This window comes from Protobothrops mucrosquamatus, unplaced genomic scaffold (genome assembly GCF_001527695.2).
Source record: "Protobothrops mucrosquamatus isolate PMUCROS unplaced genomic scaffold, P.Mucros_1.0 scaffold_135, whole genome shotgun sequence".
Lineage (NCBI taxonomy): Eukaryota > Metazoa > Chordata > Lepidosauria > Squamata > Viperidae > Protobothrops > Protobothrops mucrosquamatus.
The window spans coordinates 912702-934031 of NW_015386211.1; the positions used below are offsets into that span (position 1 = coordinate 912702).

General features: G+C 36.5%; 1 protein-coding gene across 2 annotated transcripts in view; it reads left to right on the forward strand.

Annotated features, from left to right (window-relative positions):
* AFDN (afadin, adherens junction formation factor) overlaps positions 1-12000 on the forward strand; it is a 90175-nt gene extending 78175 nt beyond the window's left edge. The window contains exons 30-33 of one of the 2 annotated variants that reach the window (XM_029284563.1): positions 2531-2665; positions 4777-5290; positions 8513-8594; positions 10080-12000. In XM_029284563.1, the coding sequence (XP_029140396.1) occupies positions 2531-2665; positions 4777-5290; positions 8513-8594; positions 10080-10224 (876 nt within the window). In that variant the 3' untranslated portion in view covers positions 10225-12000. The remainder of the gene's footprint in view (positions 1-2530; positions 2666-4776; positions 5291-8512; positions 8595-10079) is intronic. The other variant, XM_015818412.1, reaches the window with a different exon arrangement.
* The last annotated feature ends 9330 nt before the right edge of the window (positions 12001-21330 follow it).

Below are 21330 nucleotides of genomic sequence, written 5' to 3' on the forward strand. Positions count from 1 at the left end.
TTTTGTTTGATTAAGTTTTTTATACTGAAAATTAGGTAGATAAAATGAAAGTAACAACTATCCATGGTGTTGTTGCTAGTTCTACTTGTTGTCATTCAGGTTTTTAACTGCATGGATAAAAATCTACATACTGTATAATTTTAAAAACATTTTCATCATTATTGAGCAGTTTGACCTATTTTCAAACTTGCACCATATACTTTGTTAAAATCTTTTTCTAAATAGTTGCAAAATATATCTTGTATTTGTTTTGCATAGTTTTAGAACTCCCATTAGATTTGCTTCTTATTAATGGTAAATTTAAAATAATATAGCCACTTGGCCATTTTTCCACAATACTCTGTTTTCCTGATATTGTGTAAATCTTTAAGCACAAATAGATGAATTAACAGAGTTTACAGAAAATATTTTTTTTAAAAAAAACAAATCTCTTTTCCTGATTTATTTTGAGAGATTTGCTAACATATTACACTGTCACATTGGCTTTTATTTTTATTCAGTTGTAGTAACGAATCAAAGAAAATGCTTTTGGCATAGTGCAATCTAAATTTACCCTTATTTTCACTGTGCATCTTTCTTTTTCCTTCTCTTATTACCTGCAGCAGACTGCTTTGCCAGCAATCTCTGTTCTAGATTTGGTATGTTCTTATTTCTTTCTCTTCGATGCTTTTCCTTAATACTTTTTTCTTTTTCTTTTTAATTAATGATAATCCAATATGCATTGGATATTTGTTTAGCTTTAGAGTGCTTCAGGGCAAGGAATAGTACATTAAATTAGTGGCAAGCAAGAGACACCTACCTAATGCTTTAAGAATGCTCCTAATTTTTTCTCCTACTTTTCTTTTAAAGTTGTATTCTGTTTGCATATTTTAATTGTATATCGCTGTGAACTACCACAGTTAAATGAACCATATTTTAATAATTTAACATATATCATTAGTTTGAAAACATTTTGTGCAGGTGAGTTTCCATTGTTCATTTCCCCATGCTTTTTTTTTTAAAAAAGTCTTCCCTAAATCATATATTTTAGTGTATTTTAGCATTCCAATATATTATTTGTCTTCTTGTCCAAGCTTTTGATAATTTGGCATTTAGTTTTAATGATTTGGGTTTTGGAATACAACTTTAGGGTTAAACCTTTGACCTTAGAGGATTTAAAATATTTTTACAAAAAAATATTTCACATTCATTGCTGTTAACTATATTGATAGTAGAACTGTATGTTACACTAAAAGCATCAAAATATATATGAATAGTTTTATAATAATTTCATTACATGTTTTATCTATTATTTTATTAACTGAAAACAAAATAAGATGTATTGTACTGATCAGTTTTATTACCGGTAATCTATTATGACAAAGGTATTAAAGGAATCAGATCTGGTTAAATCACTCAGTGCAATATTCAGCTTCCCTTCCTTAAAACTAATAATTTTGAGTATTAAACTGCAAACCATAGACATTACAATTCAATGAAGTAAAGAGTTCTCAGTATCTAGTTCGTCCTTACTGAATTAAATATATTTAAAAGTGCAGTTGGATTATGACACAAGAAACCTATCAAATGGAATGATATTTAAAGATTTTACCTCCTTCCCTTTTATAAAAAATAGCAATTTAGGTTTTCCCCCCTTTAAAATAACACCACTTGGTGCAATGCTTGGAATTACAGTATAATTTAAGCTGTTTTAAAAAGTGTGGGACAGAGTCCAGTAGTTCTCCTTTATTCTTTTGTAATACTTCTTCTAACAGGTGTTTAAAGGAGATGATAGTCATTTTTCTGAAACTGTTTAATTTCCAAAAGATGTTTGATAATCTAAGATTATTTGAACAGCTATGATTAAATATTTGCACTTTGAGGCATGGATTTTCATTACTTTTCCTACGTTATAGAGATTCCAAATGCTCCTTTGCAGTAAAAAAATATTAATATATGAAAAAAAACCCACAGGCAGCTTAAATAGCTGATATATTGGGTTTACTGTCAAGATCAGAGGAATGTTATTTAGTGGGAAAAGAATAGAAGCTTAGCATCGACTATAGTTTGCACGTTTTCCCAGGAGAACAATTGTAAAACATACAGTTTTGACTATAAAAGCAATGTCCCAGAACAGAAATACCTACAAAATCTATAGCATGGGTATCCAGCCTTTTGGCTTGCCTGGGCTATATTGAGTGAAGAGCAACTGTCTTGGCTGCATATAAAATATATAATACAGTTAATGTATATAAATCACATAAGGTTAAAATTTACAATCTTGTTGGGCCACATTATTAGCTGTTCAGGTCCACGTGCAGCCCCTGTGCCACAGGTTGGACACTCCTGACAAAATACATTTCCTTTTTGAATTTCCTTTATAATTTTTTTTTCCAAAATGAAAAAAAAAATTCCAAAGAGAAAATAATAATTATTATTTTTTTTTAAAAAAAAGTTCCTTTTCAACAGCAATGGAGATTTTTCTTCATGAAATATTATTTCTGTCTTCAAGAGGATCTGAGGTAAAACACAAGATATAAATCTTCCTTAGTTGCAGGATGAGGAGCGCAGACGGCAGCAGCAGCTGGAGGAAATGCGCAAACGGGAAGCGGAAGACAGGGCCAGGCAAGAAGAAGAGCGTCGTCGCCAAGAGGAGGAGCGGACAAAGCGAGAGGCTGAGCAAAAGGTTTTACTTAAGTCTTCTGTAACTTTGTATACTTCACTTCAATTGGTTTGGCCCGCTGGTGTTAGCTGTAATATCACAACGTTATTAAGTCTTCAACAAAGCTAGGGACAGAATTGTAAGCAGTGGCTTTTAACATGTACTGTGTTGAATTCTGTACGCTGTTCGAAATACAAAGCCAAGCTATCCTGTTTGTAAGATTTGCAATTTAAGAAAAAGCAAAAAAAAAATAATAATCATTATTCTTCAAGAGCCTTTGGGAAGCAGGCGGTATATAAACTAGTAAATAAAATCCAAATAAAATGAAAGATTATATGAAGCTGGAAGAGTACAAGAAAAAATGTAAGGACCTGAGATATTAAGCATAATGAAAGAAAATCAAAATGAAATCAATTCCAGGAAGTAAGTCTAAAGGGATAAAATTATTTTTTAAAGCAATAAGAATAAAGTTACAAGTTATGAAATCCTATTTTTTAAAAAAAGGTAGAAAGAAAAGCTGTCAGATTTAAAACAATGAAAAACTTAATTCAGAAGAAACCACAATCAGCTACTAGACAATGGCACTAAATGTGTTTAAATAAGTGGGATTCATTAAACAAACCAAAGGGAATGGATAGACAGTGGTATGATAATGAGACATTTTTGTTGGTAGGAAAAAGTTTAAACATGGAGGACTCCCAAGAAAAATATTAGCATATAATATTAATTATAGTTTAGGAAACCGGTCACCAGTACTCCTTCATCTTCCCACCACCACCATTGTTAATTTTCCATGTCACTCATATTTGATACTGTGTGATACCATTCTAATGATTGAAATCTTACCCATTTTTTCCAAATGATAAATATTTGAAAAGAAAATGAAAGCTTAATATTAATGAATGAAACTATGGTTAGGCAACATACTGAATTTCACTATCCTCCAGACATTGTGCCAGTATTCTGTTAATTTAAAGAAAAGTGAGGAAGTGACATTGTTTGAAAATAAAAATGGAGGTGCTTGAATCCCAGTGTTTTGTATGGAAGTAGACCACTGGCTACCAAGAAAGGCAAAGGTAAGCAGGGCTGGGAATTTTTTTTCCCCTTAAAGGTAGTGATGGAGAGCAACTTCATCATTCTGGTAAATAAACATCCTATGTCTAGTCACGGGCACCATAGCTTCCATTTTTCAGAGTGGTCATTATCTTAAATATGCTTTATGGCTTAAAAATGCCTAGCCCTCTTTTAAGAAAAAAAAATGGATATAAATCAAGATATTATTTAGGAACCAGGAATGCTCCTTCAGTGGTGTCTGTCTTTGTGCATAAACTCCTATATTCTGTTTAAGGAAAGCAAAACATCATCAACAAAAAGACTCTCATTATCTCTGCTCTGCATGTTTGGTAAAGTTACATGTAAAGCTGACCTAAGGCTGACTACATTCTTCCTCAGTGCAACCCTTTCTGCTTTGTATTTATAATGCCGAGCAGGGAGATGGATGTACATTCATGTAATTTCAGACATTAAACTGTAATTGAGAGTTTAAAGCATCCTGGCACTCAGTACAAGAAGGTTTATGAAGTTGTTGGTATTGGATATCCCTTGTTTTAATGGCAGCATATTTCAGTTGCAAGGTAGACTTTCACATTTCGTTCTTTCTTTTCACTCTCTTCTTTCTTGATATTCCTTGAAATTTTAATAAGTTATGGCAAGTTTACTTTTCTCAGTGTAAATATGTATCTTATCACCAAATAGAATCCAAAGGTGATTCTGTGCTTTTCTTGATGTTCTCTTTCAACCCTGAATCCTCAGTTCAACCTGAGCTAGAAATATTCTCTTCTAAAAATGGTTCTGCTGACATCAAAAGCAGGAAGGATTCTGCTTTATTTCTTCTATTCTGTCCCACTCCTGCTCTCAAAATCTGCCTCATAGGTTCTCCTGCCTCTTAAGAGGCAGATGGAGAGAGTGGATTTCACCCAAAGTTCAGAAGTAAACCAGTGTTTTAGAGCAGGAAATGTGACTTTCTTCCTTGATAAAAGAAAAAACTTATCCAAATTTTTTTTAGTGAAAATTTCCATGCATGCGTTTGGTATTTGTCATTTGTTGATACCCTTTTATTCCCTTTGGCTCAACAGAGGCGACAGGAAGAAGAATATTATAATCGCTTGGAAGCAGAGAGGCGCCGCCAGCATGATGAAGCAGAACGGCGATTGCTGGAACCTGATGAGCCTGGTCTGTACAGACCTCCGCTTCCACGGGAATATGAATTCCCCTCCCCACCCCTTTCATCTAATGCTCCTCCTCCCCCACCTCAACGAAACACTTCTTACCTCAAAACTCAGGTCCTCTCTCCTGACACAATTTATACTGCCAAGTTTGTTGCATACAATGATGAGGAGGAGGAGGACTCCTGTCTAGCAACAGGTCAGGATAAGTACACCAGTACAAGAAAGTCTTGCGGTGACATTCCTCCTGTTCCCCCTAAGCCACAGCAGCCCTCCCGCCAGCCACGCCCAGCCTCAGATGGCCTCTGTCTGTCCAACTCATGCCAACCCTCCGCTGTCAATACCAACAGTACTGCTAACAAAATGAGCCAACCCCCTCCCCCACCACAAAAGCCAAGTTTCATCAATCCCAGCAACACAAAAGGTAGACGGAATATTTTAATTTACAATCTCTCTGAAACTCTCTACAAATTTCCCACTAAAGTACTCTTCTGAACAAAATCACTCTCATGATTCTTTCTTACTTGATCGCAATCTTGGGCATGGTGATCCAACTCTCAATCTGATTTGTGGCTATAAATTTTATTTTAAATCGGTGTCCTTTCCATTTCTTTATCAAATTCTATGATTCTTACTTTCATACAATGAAAGCAAATGATTTTCAAAATTCCACTAAAAGTACTGTTGGGTTTGGCTTTTGATCTACACCTCTTTCATTCACCACTTATTTTTATTATTATTATTATTCATTGGTCCATGGTGCTTTCACATTTCTGAGGTACATGTTTCTTGCGATAAGGATACTTTATTCACTGTGGGAAGCAGTGGGCTTTCTGCTTATTACTTGCCATGTAAACAGTGTGCAAAAGGCTTTGAAAGTATATAAACCAACAATTACATTTGAAGTGAAACACTACCTGGGTGTATGTTTTAGAAAAAACAAACAAAGTAGATAGGCATATTTTTATGAGGTTTCTACTATACATTGCTCCGTACTGAAGTAACTTTCCATTATTCATGTTGTTTTGCTTTATCCTATTTACATCCCTCACTTTCCTCTTTCCCCTTCATTGCAAAATATGTAACTCAATAATATTGGCCACAAGTAGAATTCTAATTTCAAAGAATTACAAAGCTTTAGGTCGTAACTGGTTTATGCTTTGACAAGACACAAGTAAAAGTCAGATTATTGGAAGAAGGTGGAGCATTAGTGAGTTTTGGGAAGCTTGCAAGCTATTTTGCAGCTGCAGCTGCTTACTATATTTTCCTGTATAGAAGCAGACACTTAAGCAAAAAAAAGATAGTAAAGGAATCATGGAAATCTAAAGTGAACTATTGCTCTTTCTGTAGTAAAAGAAAGCAAATAATGCTGCTGTTATTATAGTTAAAATGAGAAACTTCAGAATTAACATTCACTTCCTAAATGTAATGCTTCCCCAGGCAACCACAAGAGAACCCTGGCAATAGATAAATTTTGCCAATCCTTATTTCATATTTTGGAAATGCTATAAAATAGATATGTTTATAAACCAGTGTAATATGATAGCATCACTGGTAAATAAACCCACAACTGAATGACTGCACCCAGAAGTGCTTATTAATTGCTCCACTTCTGCTTGGAAGTATTTGCATAGCAGACTCTATCCTGGGCCCCGTCATGGTCAGTATTTTCAATAGGGACTTGGATGAAGTTGCTGAGGGGAGTCTTAAGAAAAATTTGATGACACAAAGCGATGAGAAGTAGCTAATACTTTAGATATAAGTGAGAACATTAAAAAAAAAGTCTAAAAAAGATTGAGCATTTTGATGAAATGAATAGATGGAATTTAACAGAAATTTAAAAATTCCCATTTTAGTAGGAAAAATGCAAGGCGTATTTGTACAAACTGTTAGCTAGTGGAACAGGCTATTATCTGAAGACCTTTGCCAGAGGTCTTCAACTAGAAACTAAATGGTTATCTGACATATCTTGCACTGGGCAGAGGGCTTTACTAGATTATCCCCAAAGTCCCTTCCAACTATGATTCTGTGCTTCTGTACCTAATAATTCTTGTTAATATATATATAAACAAGCTAAGGGTTGTTACTAAAAAATGCCATATAATTTGATGTTTCATCTTACCTCAATATAGGATTATGCATCCTATAACTATTTAAATATTTTTAAGTGTATAAAACAAGTCATGTATTCCATTTGAACTTTCAATCTTCTGTGAAGGATGTCTGCCTAAAGTAAAAAGCTCTTTGCACATCATGCGAAAACACTACACAGTTTCTCTCTTCATCTCATTTACACTCATATTGCTGTCCTTAAATGAATGTATGGCAAACTGTGCTTCTGCAAAATTAAACTTTCCCAGCTCCTTCTATTAGATTGTTGGCATTACTTTAGAAGACTGGTACTTCTCAATCTGGGAATAAAATGTGAGCAACTATAACTAATACTAATGTGGATGAGCTTCTATATTTAGATAAAACTTTTCAACCTAAAAAAGACAATTAAACTTAAAATTGGGCATGAAGCAAAATTAATTTCTAACCATCATAATATTAGTAGTTTCTTTAGAAGTTTACCTGACTAAAATCAGTTTCATACTTAATTCACTAAATTCATAATCTCACTAAAATCAGTTGGGATTTCTTAGAAGTTCCCATGCATTGAGTTCTCTTTAATTAATTGTTGGGCACCAGTCTGATATTAAACACAGCTTTATACTGCTGAAATGTATAAAATATTTAAGTTCAATAACTAAATAAGAACTACTAATAGAAGGAGTATATATATATATATATTTGCTTTTGTGTTGAACAAGGCTTACAAGATAAACACATGCAGTATTTAAAAACTAAAAAAAACTACTTGAAAATTCAAATGTTTTGTGGAGATGGTTTTATTTAACCAGTACAAATAGCAGAAGGGAGAATCTATGAAATGTGGGGGATGGGTTGATATTTCAAATACAAATGATGTGTTTAATCTTGTGGCCTTTAGGGAAGATTCATCGGTAGTGTAAGGGGTTTGCTGTTTTTGCTGTTGTGTTTGTTCATATGAAAGCAAAGTAAAGGTGCAGTGCTGCAAAATGTATACAAAATAGAAATTTTAAAAATATCATTTCTAAATAGGCATTGTAAAGTTACTGATTCATTGTGGACAGCTGCAGTTAAAAGAATATATTGGAAAGTTGTCATAAGGCTATATTCTCAAATTCTGTATATTCTTAATATCTTATAATCTAGTCTTTGGTAGATATATAGGCAATAATTCCTGGTGTTACTGGATATGTTTTCATTTAGTCTTCTTATAAACAGGAAGGCTAAAGCTTATTTTACAATTCTTCATGCAAACTGCTTAAACTTCACTTAAACCACTAGAATTTTGGCAATCTGTATTCTGCAAGATTTGGCAAGTTTGGAAATTTATTTCATATATATTTGATTTCATTTATATTGTCCATGATGAAAAGTTGTCATATGATAGAAATATTTGCCATTGTATTCAGTTTTTAATAACATTTTTTCCTTTCTTATAAGGAAGCTGGTAGTGTTAGGAGACTAGACCTGAAAGTATAGAGTAAGATCCATTTAAAGCACTGCACCTTTTGGGGAAAAAAAATAGTTATTGTTATTTTATTTTATTTTTACAAAGGCTCAAACTACACTGGATCTACTGGAGCACTTGCAGGTTCACAGGAACCTTATTCAGACCCAAGAGAAAAGAAATTGAAAAGGTAAAATGGAAATAAATTTGTTTTTAAATGCTGATTTACTGGTGTAAGCTATTACACATACTCCTGGTTGATATTTAGGTAATTTAAGGTTTTTAAAGATCTAAAATATTTTTAAACATAGCAATGCATCCAATAAGAACATTTAGAAAAGATTGAAAGATTTTAGAGTAATGATAGCACTTATAAGTGTCAGTATGGTGTACTGGGTAAAGTATTGAACTGGGAGCAGGACACCAACTTTTAATTCATCTTTAACTTTAGAAGTTTTTCTGGGTAACGTTGGGTCAGTCATTCTCTCTCAGTGCAGCTTAAATCATAAAAGAGAAGTTGTGAGAGGAAAAACAGGTCTTGTACTGTGCTTGCATGTAAGTGCACACCAAACAAGAAGCTAAATGTCATATTAAAGTCAGTACTGTGTTTCCCGAAAATAAACCTTACCCCGAAAATAAACCCTAATTTGATTTTTACATGTGTGCCCAATATAAGCCCTACCCCCAAAATAAACCCTACTTAAGATCCCGCCCACTCCACTGCACCTGGTTGCATGAGATGGGGCAAGGTGCATGGGTAAAAATCAAGCTAGGGCGGGAATGGGGGGATGGAGCTGCCCCATGTGCCCCCCACTCACTTACCTTAGGACAGTTACAGCTAGGCCTCCCATGCTCCGACACCTGCCTCTCTGGCCCACTTCTGCGGCCACCCGCCACTGCTTGCACACATAGTCCCCGGCCTCCGTTTCACTGTCAGAGGCCTTCAGGAAAGGCCTCTGCAGCCAAGAAACAAGCTCCAGATTGACATGCACTGCGCCCTCCCCCTCCGGCCTCCATTTCACTGCCTTGACGAAAAGGCTTTGGAAAGACCTCTGACAGTGAAACGGAGGCTGGGGGAGGCGCCACATGCATCAATCCAGAGCTCATTTCTCAACTGCAGAGGCCTTTGCTGAAGGCCTCTGCCAGCAAAACAAGCCAAGGGCGACTCGCGCAAAGGCAGTGAGCAGCCGCAGAAGTAGGCTGGTGAGGCGAGGCAGGTGTCCAAGTGTGGGAGGTCTGGCTGAGGCAGTCCTAAGGTAAGCGGGTAAGACATTCCCCCTAAATAAGACCTGGTTTCTTCTTTTGGAGGCAAAAAAAAAAAAATAAGACCGGGTCTTATTTTCGGGGAACATGGTATATGTAATCTTGACATGTAGTTTATATATAGAAATCCAGAAACAGGGTATTGGAGTCATCTCAAATGTGAACCCACCCTATATAAAATATTTTAGATTTCCTAATAGCTACACCAGTGTTTAACAAATGTCTAATAGCATGAACAATTTAGTGATGAAAAATGGTTGTCTAATACTACTGTTTATTCAGTAATTAATCTAGCTGATTTTTAAAAAAGGATGTGAATGTTGCAGACCAAGCTTAATTAGAAAAGCAGAGTAGCTGCACTTAAAATATAATGTATTTTTATAACATTGAATATTTTTTATATTTATTGCAGTCAAGATACAGATTTACCTGGTGCACCAGAGAACTTGACTTTCCGAGAACGACAAAGACTTTTTTCCCAGGGTCAAGATGTGTCTAACAAAGTAAAAGCTTCCAGGAAATTAACCGAATTGGAAAATGAATTAAATACAAAGTAGGATACTGTAACTGTCAACTTGTCCATTAATCGGAAAATCTCTATGGAACTAGAGTTGGGGCAGTTCAAGGAGAAGAAGACTCTCATACCAAATGAGATTTTTTTTTCTGTCTGGACTATTTCTTTCTAGACTGTATGTTGTTGCAATAGCAAGAAAATCAATTATTTGCCAAGTGCTTGTGGTTTATACAATTGAGGCACTGTAAAATATATTTTAATTAAATAAATCAAGTGTCATGTCCTTTTCCACATCATTGTCCTTTAGCTGCTTTTGGAACTGTCTGGAATTGTTGCTTCCTAGTCTTTACAAAACATGTAAACATCTGTTAAGCAGAAAGAGTGGCTGTAGCTTGAACTGCCTAAGTACCACTGCTTGTTGCACTGTAGGTTTGATACAAGTGTAAGGTAATGTAAATTTTTAAGAGATCTTGGGAGCTAGTCTTTCAGATTACTAGCATAACAGTGAACACTAGTATTAGGAGTCCAATTTCTACAGATAAACCTTTGCTATAAACACACTTGATTATTAGAAGTAAAAGGGCTCCATTATCATGTCCATACTAAGCCACACGGAGTAATCTATGTACATCTGGATTTTGGACATTAAATACTTGACTTGTTTTGATGGCAGCCCAGCAATGTAACAAGATATGCATCCTATTTTTTCCACTGTCTTATCTCTTCTTACACTGAAGTATTAATCACTTCTAAAACTTGAGTTTTGAAACATTGATAAGAATTTAAAAAATAAATCATATTGGACACTGGGTATGGTGGTGTGTGCGCGTGTGCGTGTGTATGTCTTGTTTTAAAGCTATTTTGAAATTTCACACTTTAGCAATATGGAATAAACTTCATCTGGTAACTCCTTTGTAGCCAAGATAAAACCAAAGTTAAATATTCACAAATGGACTAAAGATGTCAATTATCAGTAGCAGGCAATTAAGCACTACTCGCAGGGAAAATACGGTTACTTGTGGCTGCAAAAGGAAAAAAAAATTGCCTTTCAGTAAGAATTTCCTTTGAGGGAACTTGGCAATATTCTGATGGCATGTCCTCAGACATTCGTGTAGAAAAGTGCTGGTCAAGGTACCTCTAGTTTGCTATTGTTCTTTTTCTTTATATTGTAGAAGATGTTGGCAGTTCAAGCTATTTTACACACTATGTTGCAGGATTATTTAATTTTTAAATGGTTGAAATCTGTTTCACCCACTGATGTTTCAGCTATGTGTATATAGCTGACGTTAAGAATAAAGACCTCATCTTAGTTTGTTTTTGCATTGTGTGATGTTTAAAACAATATATTATATTGTGATTCTAAGCAAATTTTCTATTTGATAAAAGTCCTTAATTGGGTTTTAGATGATTTTTCTGTATAATATGTTCTCTTATAAATATATATTTAGGGAATTATGCACATTTCCAAATGCAGAGGGTAGACTTTACTGCCTTAGAAATCACTTTTAATAAGAGTTGTATGATAAAAAAATAAATGCAAGTTAATGATAAAATTGGAGTGTAAATATTTTTTTTACATAGTTCAGGTTTCTTATTTGAAAGTGTTCTTTTAATTTTCACCTGTTAAATATGAAGTAGGAGATTAAATTGGTTGAAAGTGTTAATGAAGGATTGCATGCTTGTTATGTCTGTTATTCAGGGAAAAAAGGAGGTGCCCCCCCAATTTATCTTGAGAACACTAGATATTCTGTGGCTGGAATACTGTTGCTGCTAGAATTTAAGGAAAGAAATATTACTTACTGTGGAGTGGATGTGAACACTATTGGGCAGGGGTGGGCAACTATGGTGACTTTACGACCTGTGGACTTCAACTCCCAGAATTCCTAAGCCAACATGGCTGGCTCAGGAATTCTGGGAGTTGAAGTCCACAGGTCGTAAAGTCGCCATAGTTGCCCACCCCTGCTTATTGGGCATTCAAGCCATGTGAATATAAATAAAAATGCTTTTCATAACTATTGGTGCATTATGGAGAAAACAACATAAGAACTGCTGTGGTTTCCCATTTCTACTGTATTTCACTTGCAACCTATTTTTAATAAACTTTGTATTGTATTTAACTTTGCACTGTATAATGTCTGATCAGGAGTATTTGTTCATATTATTCAGACATATTTTCTGTTGCAATATTTAACACTTGCTAGGAATTATAACCTGGGAAAATTCAAGCTATTGATTATTCTACGGATCATTAAAATGACATTGATCTATTTTTGTAGCTAAAGATTTTGTGAAATATTTGATTTCCAATGCACAGTCTTTATTAGAACTTCAGAGTTTCCTTATCTACATCATCTTCCGTCTAGACACAAAATATGCCCAAGTATTAAAAAAGTAAATCACAATAAAGCCTTATTAAAGTTAAATTACAACTAACAATTGATTTAAAGATCTGTAAGGCAATCCAAAGTACATACTTCACATGTAGTATTCTATATAATGTACTGAACTTGAACAACTAAAGATGTTTCATTTGTTCAAATATGGCTATTTTATAGCATTTAATAGCTATTGGCAATAAATTAAAATTAAAAATCAATAAGCCAATACTTATATTTAAAAATCAGCAATATAACATATGACTGCATATTTTAAATCATGCTTAATTTCTGGGAAGGTGGAAAAAAGCTTCACTTTCCAGAATGTGTGTCCGAATGCTTTCGCAGGATAGCTCTCCTTACAGTAATGAATATCGGATGCATAACTTACTGCTCTATCAAACTGAATTTTATAGCTCTGGCATTCATGCCCAGTGCATTTCTTCAGCATAGGAAAATAGTCTTATGTATCTGCTCCTGCTTCTTAAAAGGGATTTTCAGTTTTCATGCTTTTGACTGTACTCACTTGTGGTAAGACAGAAAATTAAGATAAAATAATGTAAAAAAGAACAGTTGGAAGCAGAAAAGAAACGGAGTTGTGTTTCTAATATACTTCATTTAGGACATTTAGTTTAATAAAGGTAATGAATATCAATGTTTCTTAATTTCTTAAATTAGTAAACAATGCTATTGTAGATAGGCTACATACTTTCCTACATATTGTAAAACAGGCATGTCAAACTTGTGATGTCACATGTCGCACAACGTATCACGACTTTTTCCCCATTGCTGCAATGAGCTAGGTGTGGTTTCGACATGATGCATCCGGCCCATGGGCTGGCAGTTTGAAATGTTCATAATTTTACATCTGTTTTTAAAAGTTCAGAACTTTGTCTAGCCATTGTTTCTAGCTTCAAATTCAATGTTTGTTTTAGAATTACATTTCTGATAGTGATTACTACTTGCTTCTTTACTACAACCAATGTCTCCATGAAATACAAAGAGTTACCACTTTATTTTATATACACAATACAAAGCTGCACTCCTTACTAAAGTCGTAACAAACAGCAGGTGCCAAATAATGCCTTTTCATTAAATTTCCCAACTAGATTAATTTTACGGTGTATATATGCATGTTTGGCTGATCTGTGTTCACAGTCATAAGAAGAATAGTCTTAAAAGTTGCTTGACCTTTTAGTGATTTGCTTATAAGGAACAACAAATCACATATTTTTATTGTTATAAAGTCCTTTGTGATATTACAGAAATTATAAAGAAGTATTTCCCAAGTCAGCCATCTGAGAAGATGATACTTTTTTGGTAACAAAATGCTTGAAATAATCAGATTCTTCAGGCATGTGAAAATCTTTTAAGAGCAGCTTTGGCCCTCAAAAAAATTGCCGGCAAATAATTTTTATGTAACCAAAGCAGAAAATTATTAAACATACAGAGCTTACAGTGTGTGTGCATGTATGTGGGTGTATGTATGAGTAACTGCATGATATTAAATTAGATGTTAAATATGGAGTTTGTTCTGGCTTCATTTGTTTGGGGAAGATTATCCTCAAAAGTGCAGCCCTTAATGCAAAAACATTTGTGTATCCCACCTGTAGAGTTTGTTTGTTTATTCATGTCAGAAGCATCACAATTAAAAAAGCATACTATACGACATAAAATTTAAAATAACTTAACACCTGTAGATTATTAACACATTTAATTGCAATTTAATGCTATTTCCCATTTGAAAATTGTGGAATTTAACAGCATGTATACACATAGATTCATGTCCCAAGGAATTATTCAGATCTAACCAAACGTCTCCTCAGGAGCCTGTCACCATAATTGCGAATCCTAAGTAAGTTTGCAGCATGAACGATGCATTTGATCTCTTTCTCCAGTGACAACAGCAGATCCATAAGCAGCAGATCCATTATGCCCTGAAGGGAGACCTTGTGTTTCATAGTAGGAGTTTCCAATCTTTTTCAGCTAGCAGGCATACTTAGAATTTTAAGACGATATAGGGATATTGGGAAACTTGGAGGAGCACATATAAATGATCACTTCTGTACAGATAATTTCAATAATATCAAGAATGCATTCTTGTCTTGTACCATGTTTGTGAGTTTGAAAAAGTACCTGCTTATGATGCAAATCAGAAATACAGCATTTGCTGTTGGAATGTGTTCATTCTATTGCATCGCCTGCAAGATGGATAACCGCCACTATGGATATGTATATTAGTTTCTTGTGCACCTGTCTCAATCTTGTGGCTTTCAGAATCCTGAGAGGGACCACAATGAAAATTTGGGAAAGTGCCAAGATGGAGAAATGAGATGGCTCCAAGATAGCAGTGTTCCAATATCTCAGGGGCTGCCACAAAGAAGAGAGAGTCAAGCTATTTTCCAAAGCGCCTGAAGGCAGGACAAGGAGCAATGGGTGGAAGCTAATCAAGGAGAGAAGCAACCTAGAACTAAGGAGAAACTTCCTGACAGTTAGAACAATTAACCAGTGGAACAACCTGCCTCCAGAAGCGGTGAATGCTCCAACACTGGAAGTTTTTAAGAAGAGACTGGACAGCCATTTGTCCGAAATTGTATAGGGTTTCCTGCCTGAGCAGGGGGTTGGACTAGATGACCTCCAAGGTCCCTTCCAACTTTATCATTATTATTATTATTATTATTAAAGACAAGAACTGTAGCATATTTAGAAATAGATCTTAAAACTGCATCCTATTTTGCTCTGTTGTGCCAGCTTGAAGGGGAGGTTAACCTCAAAACCAAGCAATTTTGCCTTATTCTCCAGCGCCCTACTTCTGGGGAAATGGACGGGGCACAGTTGATTCTTAGATTAAAAAATTGTTTTCCTCCAGGGGAAAAAAAAGACGTAAACCTAGATCTGCAGTTTATTTCTAGGAGAGTAGTTGGTCGCATCGAATAAAAACTGAAGTGCTGCTAGGGAACCTCGTCCTGCAGCCTGCTGCAGATAAATAGTGTGGGAATGCTGTTTTTCTTCCTTTTAATATTATCAAGTTCTTGCAACAGCAGCGAGGCTCCTTCTGTTTCCTAATTCACGATAGCCGGAGAAACAAAAGAAAAAAGGCCAGGGAATACTGGGGTACATGAGGCCTGATTTGTTTCGTATCTCTGGCCTGTTTTCTCACAGCAATTTCTCCTTTAGGCACGGGGAAAACAAGCCTCATATGGAAATGTTCATTATTGACTTGAAAGCGACTACGTGCATCCTAAGGCCCTTGGAAGGATTTATTCAAGGCTGGGGCTACCCCACCGATTCTTCCTAGCAAAAAGCCTCCCGATCACCAGCGCTCCCAAAAAGGAGCGCGCCAGGCTTTGCAAGCGATCTCTTTCGAAGATCCGTGTGTGCCGGCTCGCTCCTCTGCCTAAAGCAGTGTTTCTCAACCTTGACAATTTTAAGGCATGTGGACTTCAACTCCCAGAATTCCACAGCCAGCAATGCTGGCTGTGGAATTCTGGGAGTTGAAGTCCACATGCCTTAAAATTGTCAAGGTTGAGAAACACTGGCCTAAAGCCCGGTGGGTACCTATAGCAACCCCCGAGAAGCTTAGTCTTGGCTTGTGATTGGATGATTCAAACGGCTTTCCTTGAAAGTGGAAGAAGGAACGGGGAGGTGCTCCCTCGGCTTCGACTATCTGGGATGGTCTGGCTCCGAACGAGGAAGCCCGGCAGCGGGGTTAGCCCTAGTTTTGTGTCGGAGCAACAGATTCGGCAGCTGCAACGGAAGCTGCGAGTGAGTGTTGAGTTGGCATAAATTAGTGTCATCATGCAGCAAATCTACCCATCTAGGTAGTCGCAAAAAATCCACACCAATTTGATGACCCACAATCCCTCCATCAATGGTTAGCTGCCAAAGGGGATCCTCTAAGCCTGGGGAGGAGGTAGTGGGACACAACGTGTCTTTAGGTATTTGAGGGAGGGAGTTAAACTTAGGAAAGCTGGGATCTTTTGATGATCTCAGTTTCCAGATTTCCTCCACTGGTATCCTTCAGTTGCATTGCCTTACAGGAACTATGAATTATTAACATCTCTTCATGCAATATTTCTTTATTTTTTACAGGTTTTTTTAATTTAAATAGTGAGGATAATGATTGTTTTAATATTTATTAACTACCTGTTTTTAGCTTTGTTGTGCACTGCCTAGAGTCACCTGCCATGAGATGGCAGTTATATAAATTTGATAAATTTGCATGGGCAAATACTAATAGGGGACTGTAGAGCCAACACATTTAAAAGGCCTTGAACTCAAAAAATGAATGGTGGATGTTACTAGTCTCCTGGAGTTGCAAACACTCCACTCAGTGGCGGGATTCAAATATGTGAACAGCTGGTTCTCTGTGTGGATGCCGCTTCTGGAAGTCCATTCTGGGCCTGGGCAACAAAAAAATTAGCTACCAGTTCTGCTGAAGTGGTGCAAACCGGCTGAATCCCACCACTGCCTCCACTTGAGAACTTCAGGTTCACAAACTGTGATATGGCTAAGACAAATGGGACTCCAAAGGCGGCTGGGTGGGACAAATCATTTGAATTTTTAAATAAGTGTTTAAAAGATCCAGTGAGAGATAAATCCAGTAACAAAATACATGTAAACATATCACCCTAGGCTTTCGGATTTCTATCATGATGGGACCCAGGTTCTTTGATGGAGTGATTGGTGGGATTTAAGATATGCAATCACTGAAGAAGGATTATAATAAGCTATTTTGGCTTGTTGCCTCACTCATTGTACTTGTTTAAGTTCAGGCCCCTCTGAACTGTGTTTTGTCAGGCAAAAGAAGAAAGGATAATTGTGCTGGAAACAGAAAATGCCCTTCTGCACCTCAAGCTTGCAAAGGTAACAACATTTTCATTCCTTCAACCTCTTATTTCGTACATATCTTTTTCTAGACTTTCCAATTTAAACCATGAGCAAAGTCCCAAACAGCCTGTCTGTTTTTTTAGGTTTCTTTTCTTCACTCAGAGTGGCTATAGTTATCAAAAAGCAATTTTTAATTTTTTTAAAAATCTGCAAAATCCCTGATTTTGATTATGGACTTACCTGAAACTATCAAAACTGATTGTTGTTTGTGTTGTGATCTAACAGGTGGTACCTTGGTCAGCAAAGCACTGAATAGACAGAGATTAACATTCATTTTGCAGTGGCAGTTTGAATGCACATCCTTATCTGTGCAGGTGATTACTGTGTGTTTAGTAATCCTCTGAAAATGTAGTTAAGCATAAGAAGATTTGGAAAACATCTGTTAGCCTTCCTTCCCGGACTGAAGCACTAATAATTGTATTTAATGACTAATCCAGTTCTTGGCTTTTAAAAAAGCAGCCAGCATAGGTATGGATGTGGATAAAAATAAATGAAATAAACAAGACAAAAAAGTCTTCCCAATATTTAAAGTTATTTTCTCAAGCATGGTTACCAGTTAGTTTACCCCAATATTCAGTGTCTGGTTTGAAAAATCTCTAATCCAGATTATTGATACTAATCAGGTTGGTTTTTCATGCTAGACAACTGCTGCATTATTCCCACCAATTAAATATTTGTATTTAATAAATTTGGGGAAAGTTTGGCCACAAGAAAACAGAGAAACTTAGTTCAGTGCTACTGAATTTGAGCCAGATATATGGCCTGAGTCTGAATTAAACCAAGAGTCCTTCTGATTCATCATCCTGTTTTCAAAGAAATCCTCTGTTATTTGTTCCAAAACAACATGTTCAGAATTCTACTGCCACTATGTCTGGTGTACATGCAATGTGCATATGATCTGGCAGAGCTGTTATATAGGACAGTGGATAGCTGGAAAATTTTAATTATTATTACTTTATTTGATTTCTATAGCTGTCCATCTCAGCCAAGTGACTCTAGAAATGAAGCATGCTTGTGAATGCTGATAATACAGCAAGCTTATTCATGGCTGATCTGCTCAGAAGTGATTAAAAGTGAAGTCTTCTCGATTTCCAGCTGTCCCTGGTTAGCTAATTCTGTAGATTACAGCAGAGCAGAAAGAGATGTTACTTACATCTGTAATTGGAGATGTAGTATCTTGTGAATAAAAAAAGATTTTATTTTGTCACTCTGGCAAAAAGCCATTCATTGAGTAAGGATTTTCATTGCCAGCTCTTATTGCAATGAATTGCCCTCAATTTCATTCTATTGACGTTCGGGAATTTTGTTGTTAGTCAGTGCTCATAGATTAGGAAAAAAGTGACAAGAGAAAACAGTATCTTTGTTTGCAATCCAGAGATCACATCAAAAGAATTACGTTACAAAGGTCAGCAAAAATAAATTACTACGGTTTATAGCCATAATAAATGACTGCATCTTCTCATTTACTGAATTCTAACTTAGTTGAGTTCCATTGTTTTCTCTAGTCTATATGCTTAGGATTTTGTTTTAAGAATCCTGCGCTTCTTTCCTTGTCTTAAGCATGCTGAACTCAGCTTTGTCTAATGGATGCAGGCTCAGTTACGGGACAACAGGATCAGGCTGGATAACTGGAATCTCCAACTTTCCAACTTTCTATTGTACAATACATGCATAATTGCTATCAACAAAGAATTGGCTCGAAATGTAGTGTTTACATACCATCCTTTACTTTACTCAACCTGCATTTTTCTTTTTTAAGTACGACCTTAAAGTTAAGAGTCAATTGGTTTTTTTTCTCCTCTGCGCAAACCTATAATGGGCCCAATCTAGTGTGTTTGTACATTCCAGGACAATGAGGTTATAGCAAAAATACCAATACAAGGATGTGAATGAATTGCAAATGAAATGTTCTGGATTGGAAAGAAAGAATGAGTAGCCAACCAATTTAATTGGTTCCATTCATGATTACTCCCTGGCTCTACTTAGACTAGGGGTTAGGGTTAGGGTTGAAGACCCCTGACCTAGACTGATTCCTGTTGTTTTGCTCCACTCACTACTGATCACCAGTTATTCCAGTCTGATACTTTGATTTCTTGGCTGTTTAAGATTTACAGAATCCCTAATAACAGAGTTGGAAGAGACTTTGGAGGTCTAGTCCTCTGGGGGTTGGGAATTCTGGGAGTTGAAGTCCACAAGTCTTAAAATTGCCAAGATTGGACACCCCTGCTATAGAGACATAGAAGACATTGTGGATTCTAGAGAAAATGTTTTGAATCTTCAGTCAAGCTCAGTATGATACAGTTCACTGTCAGAAAGCTTAACAATTAATTTTATAGTGATGATTATTATTACTGCTTTTAATATTGCTGGATTTTTGAAAATTTCTAATTCTGAGACTACTTATTTTTCAGAGTAACGTGTGTTTATTTTTCTTAAAAACAGAATCAAAGAATAATTAGGAAGAGCTCAGCAGAACATGATTTTGCTTATTATAATAATACGAAGAAATTTCATGGAACTGCAAAATCCATTGTAATCCAGCTTTACAGAGCCATGCAGGTAAAGAGGTTTATTAGAATTGGAAAGGTTCAGCATGTTTCAAATGGTCAGTCATTTGAGATAGTCTGGACAAGAACCCAAAACCATGAGTACTAACTTTAGCTTTATTGTAAGATTACAGTAACAGAATCTTGCATGTCTGAAAGCACGTATCTCCCTCCTCACCTTTACTTTCCAGCGAACTAAATAAGATCCCTTCTGAGATGCTCTCCCTGTCCTCATTCCTTCTACAGACTGAGATCTCTCTTATCTGACCATTGTGCTGGCTGCATCTCCTCCTCCTTCCTCTCAGGGCTATTCCTGCAGACCATTATATAAACTGTGTACATATATGTAAGGGGAGAAAGAAGAAGAAAAGACCCAGATCCATAAATAGACCTTGAATTTCTATGAGCTAACGTAACACCGTCTCTTTATGTTTGTGATCTAGAAACTAAAGCAAGACATGCAGAGTCTTCGTTTGTCTGCCCTTCAATTTTCAAGGGATATCCACTATCAGAGTGAAAGTTTTCTCCACCAAGTTCTACTCACTGTCCAAAAGCTACAATTACAGAAGGAGACTATGGAAAGTAAGAGACATATTCTGACTAAAGTTGATCAAGCAGACATTTAGAGGACTGAGCCGCTGACTGGTTACAACAATTTTTTTGAACTGTTGGCTGGGAATTCTGGAAGCTGTTGTTTCAACCATTGTGGAAGGCATTTGGTTTGGGAAGGTTGTACCATAGAACAAGGCTTTTCAACCAGTGGTACAGGTACCACCTGTGGTACATTGGCACCTGGCAGGTGGTACGCGACCATCCTAGAAAAGTGGTAGCAGGGGAGGGGAATGAACTGAACTGTTGGCCGCACCGCACAAGCCTGAGCGAGAGACGGCTGGAGCTGCAGGGCTGTCAGGGCTCAGTGGAAGCGCCAGGATCAGCGCCAGGCTCCAGCTGGAGCTCGGCGCTGATCCTGGTGCTTCCGCTGAGCCCTAAAGAAGCGCCGAACAGCTGGAATGTTGCAACATCTCCAGGGTCTTGTGATTTACATTCAGATGCTTGGCAACCGATTCATATTTATGACGGTCACAGTGTCGCAAGGTCATGTGAAGTGACCAAAACCTGCTGCAACCACCCAGCAGACGGGGAGGGGGAGGAATAAAAACCAAACACACCCCACCCCACCCCCCGCTGCCAATCCTCAACAGAAATGCTCACAACAATGAAAACCTCAGACAGGAGGAAGAGCGCCGCCGGGTGGGCAGGCAGGTGTCTTGCTCGGCTGTGGCTTGGGGGGCACTTTTTTCAGTGCCATTGTAACTTCAAACAGTCACTAAGCGAACT